We start from the raw sequence: 2,399 nt of genomic DNA, 5'->3' as shown, positions 1-2,399 counted from the left end.
AATCAATCAATCAATCAAACTTTATTTCTAACGCACATTTAAAACAACCAGGTTGCCCTTGGTGCTGGACATGGACACGAAACAATAAATAGACAAATACAACATGCAGTTCTCACGCTGGATTAAAAGCCTGGGAATAAAAATGGGTAAAAATGGGATTTAAAAACCGGAAGCCCTGACTCTGGTTACCTGGTCCTCAGATCTCTGCAGGGTAAATCCAGACAGCTAGCTAGACTATCTGTCCAATCTGAGGACTATGGTTACCTGGTCCTCAGATCTCTGCAGGGTAAATCCAGACAGTTAGCTGAGACTATCTGTCCATCTGAGGACTATGGTACCTGGTCCTCAGGTCTCTGCAGGGAAAACAGACAGCTAGCTAGACTATCTGTCCAATCTGAGGACTATGGTTACCTGGTCCTCAGGTCTCTGCAGGGTAAATCCAGACAGCTAGCTAGACTATCTGTCCAATCTGAGTCCCTGTTGACGACTAAAACTACTTCTGAACCTACACATGTTCCACCAAAACAACTTCCTTCCTGAGACTATTTAGCAGCGGCACCGTGGCTCCGTCCGGCGCTTAGCCCCGCCCACGACGATTGTGATTGGTTTAAAGAACTGCCAATAAACCAGTGCACTTCTTTCCATCACAGAAACAACGCACTATAGCTTTAGCTAAAGCAGAACTCTTCTAAACTTGCTCCGATTGTGTTGAAAGTGCTTTGAGCTTCACTGTATGATGATGATGATGATGATGATGATGATGATGATGATGATGATGATGATGATCTGCAGATCCTGAGTACATCAATGCCGAGAGCGATGCAGAAGACCCCGGCTACATGTAGGTTCCCTGTCCGTCGGACCAAAGCTGCAGCACGACATCACGGCTGTACGTTGACTTATGTATTTATTTATTTATTTATTTATTTTTCTGTTTCCTGCAGAATCGTGTTGCCCGATGGCGAGACTCCTCTGACCAATCAGAGCCGAGCCTCCACGCCCAGTTCAGGTACACTCTGGAAAACACAAACACTGATTCAGTTTTATCCAGCCAGCGTCGAGTTTCTAAAGTTTCACTGACATAAAGCTACAGACCGTCACGCTCTGAGACGTCTTCTCTCGCCCATAACTGGAAATCAATTCAACTTTATTTATAGTGTCAAATTATAACAAAAATTATCCCACGACAGCTGTTTTTTTTGGGGGGGGGGGGGATTTAAAACATGAAGGATCAGAACGTAAACCGTCGTCCGATGACATATTGTTATTTTATCGTCATCGCATAGAAACATTATACATTTTCATTATTGCCCAGCCCCAGTTATTAATCAATTCTTTAGTGAAAAATGAAAAATTACAGTTTCAAGTGAAATTTAAAAGAAAAACGTATACATTGTTTTTGGAAATGATTTTGACATTTTAACCCTTGTGTTGTCTTCCTCATCGACCGTGTTGCAACTTTTAGTTTTTCTGAGTCAAAATGAAAAAAATAAAATCTGTTTTGTCTTTTTTGACACTTTTGGCACTGTTTCCAAAGTTTCTGTCAATATTATTCTGGTCTTTTTGAATTTTTTTTTCAAAGCTTCTGCGATGTTTTTTCACTTTACCTGACGTTTTTTGTCACTTTTCCCCCGATGTTTGTCTTCCTCCGCAGGTGTTCTCCATGATTATGAAAACGTCCCAGAGAAGAGAGGTGAGTGTCTGCTATATTACGTCTCTCGGTTCTTCATCGGTTCACACGTCCACACGTTGATTTTTACTCGATAGAGAACATGCAGGACGTGTTTCCCGTTGTGGGTAAATGTAGCCGTCAGACTCCAGCATCTGGAGACGTGTCGAATCGGCAGATTTCCGTCTTTACGACATCTAAAGACGAATATCTTTACACCACTGCGGCGTTTAACACTGTAACACTGTAATTTCCCATTTTCTTTGGGGATCAATAAATATCTATCTATCTATCTATCTATTTCCGAGCCTCTGAAACAGAGACATTAAAGAAACTTTCCCGTAAATCAAGTGAAGATTTGAGTTGTGCATGCGTCACTTTGCGACGAGTAGCATATGAGATGCTAACGAGAGACTTCTGTAGCGTCTGAAGTAGCCTCCGAGATGCTAACGAGAGACTTCTGTAGCGTCTGAAGTAGCCTCCGAGATGCTAACGAGAGACTTCTGTAGCGTCTGAAGTAGCCTCCGAGATGCTAACGAGAGACTTCTGTAACGTCAACACAGTAAAAATGGACCTACTTAACCAAGCTGGTTCACTGCTAGCTTAGCTACAAGTTAGCATCACACACAACAACGGCTGTCAGGTGAATGGTGTTTTGAGCTAACGTTAGCATCAAACTAGCATAGATAGCTACAACGTTTCTTAAATGATTCCCATCTTCTTTTTATTT

General features: G+C 42.1%; 1 protein-coding gene across 1 annotated transcript in view; it reads left to right on the top strand.

The window, feature by feature from the left end:
* Positions 1-2,399, top strand: part of lat (linker for activation of T cells) — a gene marked incomplete at its 5' end in the record, with an annotated part of 17,295 nt that overhangs the window by 10,958 nt on the left and 3,938 nt on the right. Inside the window, 3 exon segments of the mRNA XM_032511869.1 lie at positions 793-841; positions 945-1,009; positions 1,655-1,693. Coding sequence (XP_032367760.1) covers positions 793-841; positions 945-1,009; positions 1,655-1,693 — 153 coding nt within the window.

Source organism: Etheostoma spectabile, unplaced genomic scaffold (genome assembly GCF_008692095.1).
Source record: "Etheostoma spectabile isolate EspeVRDwgs_2016 unplaced genomic scaffold, UIUC_Espe_1.0 scaffold50, whole genome shotgun sequence".
Taxonomy (NCBI): Eukaryota; Metazoa; Chordata; class Actinopteri; order Perciformes; family Percidae; genus Etheostoma; species Etheostoma spectabile.
Note: the sequence above shows the minus strand (reverse complement) of the source record. Positions and strands in the feature narration are given on the sequence as shown.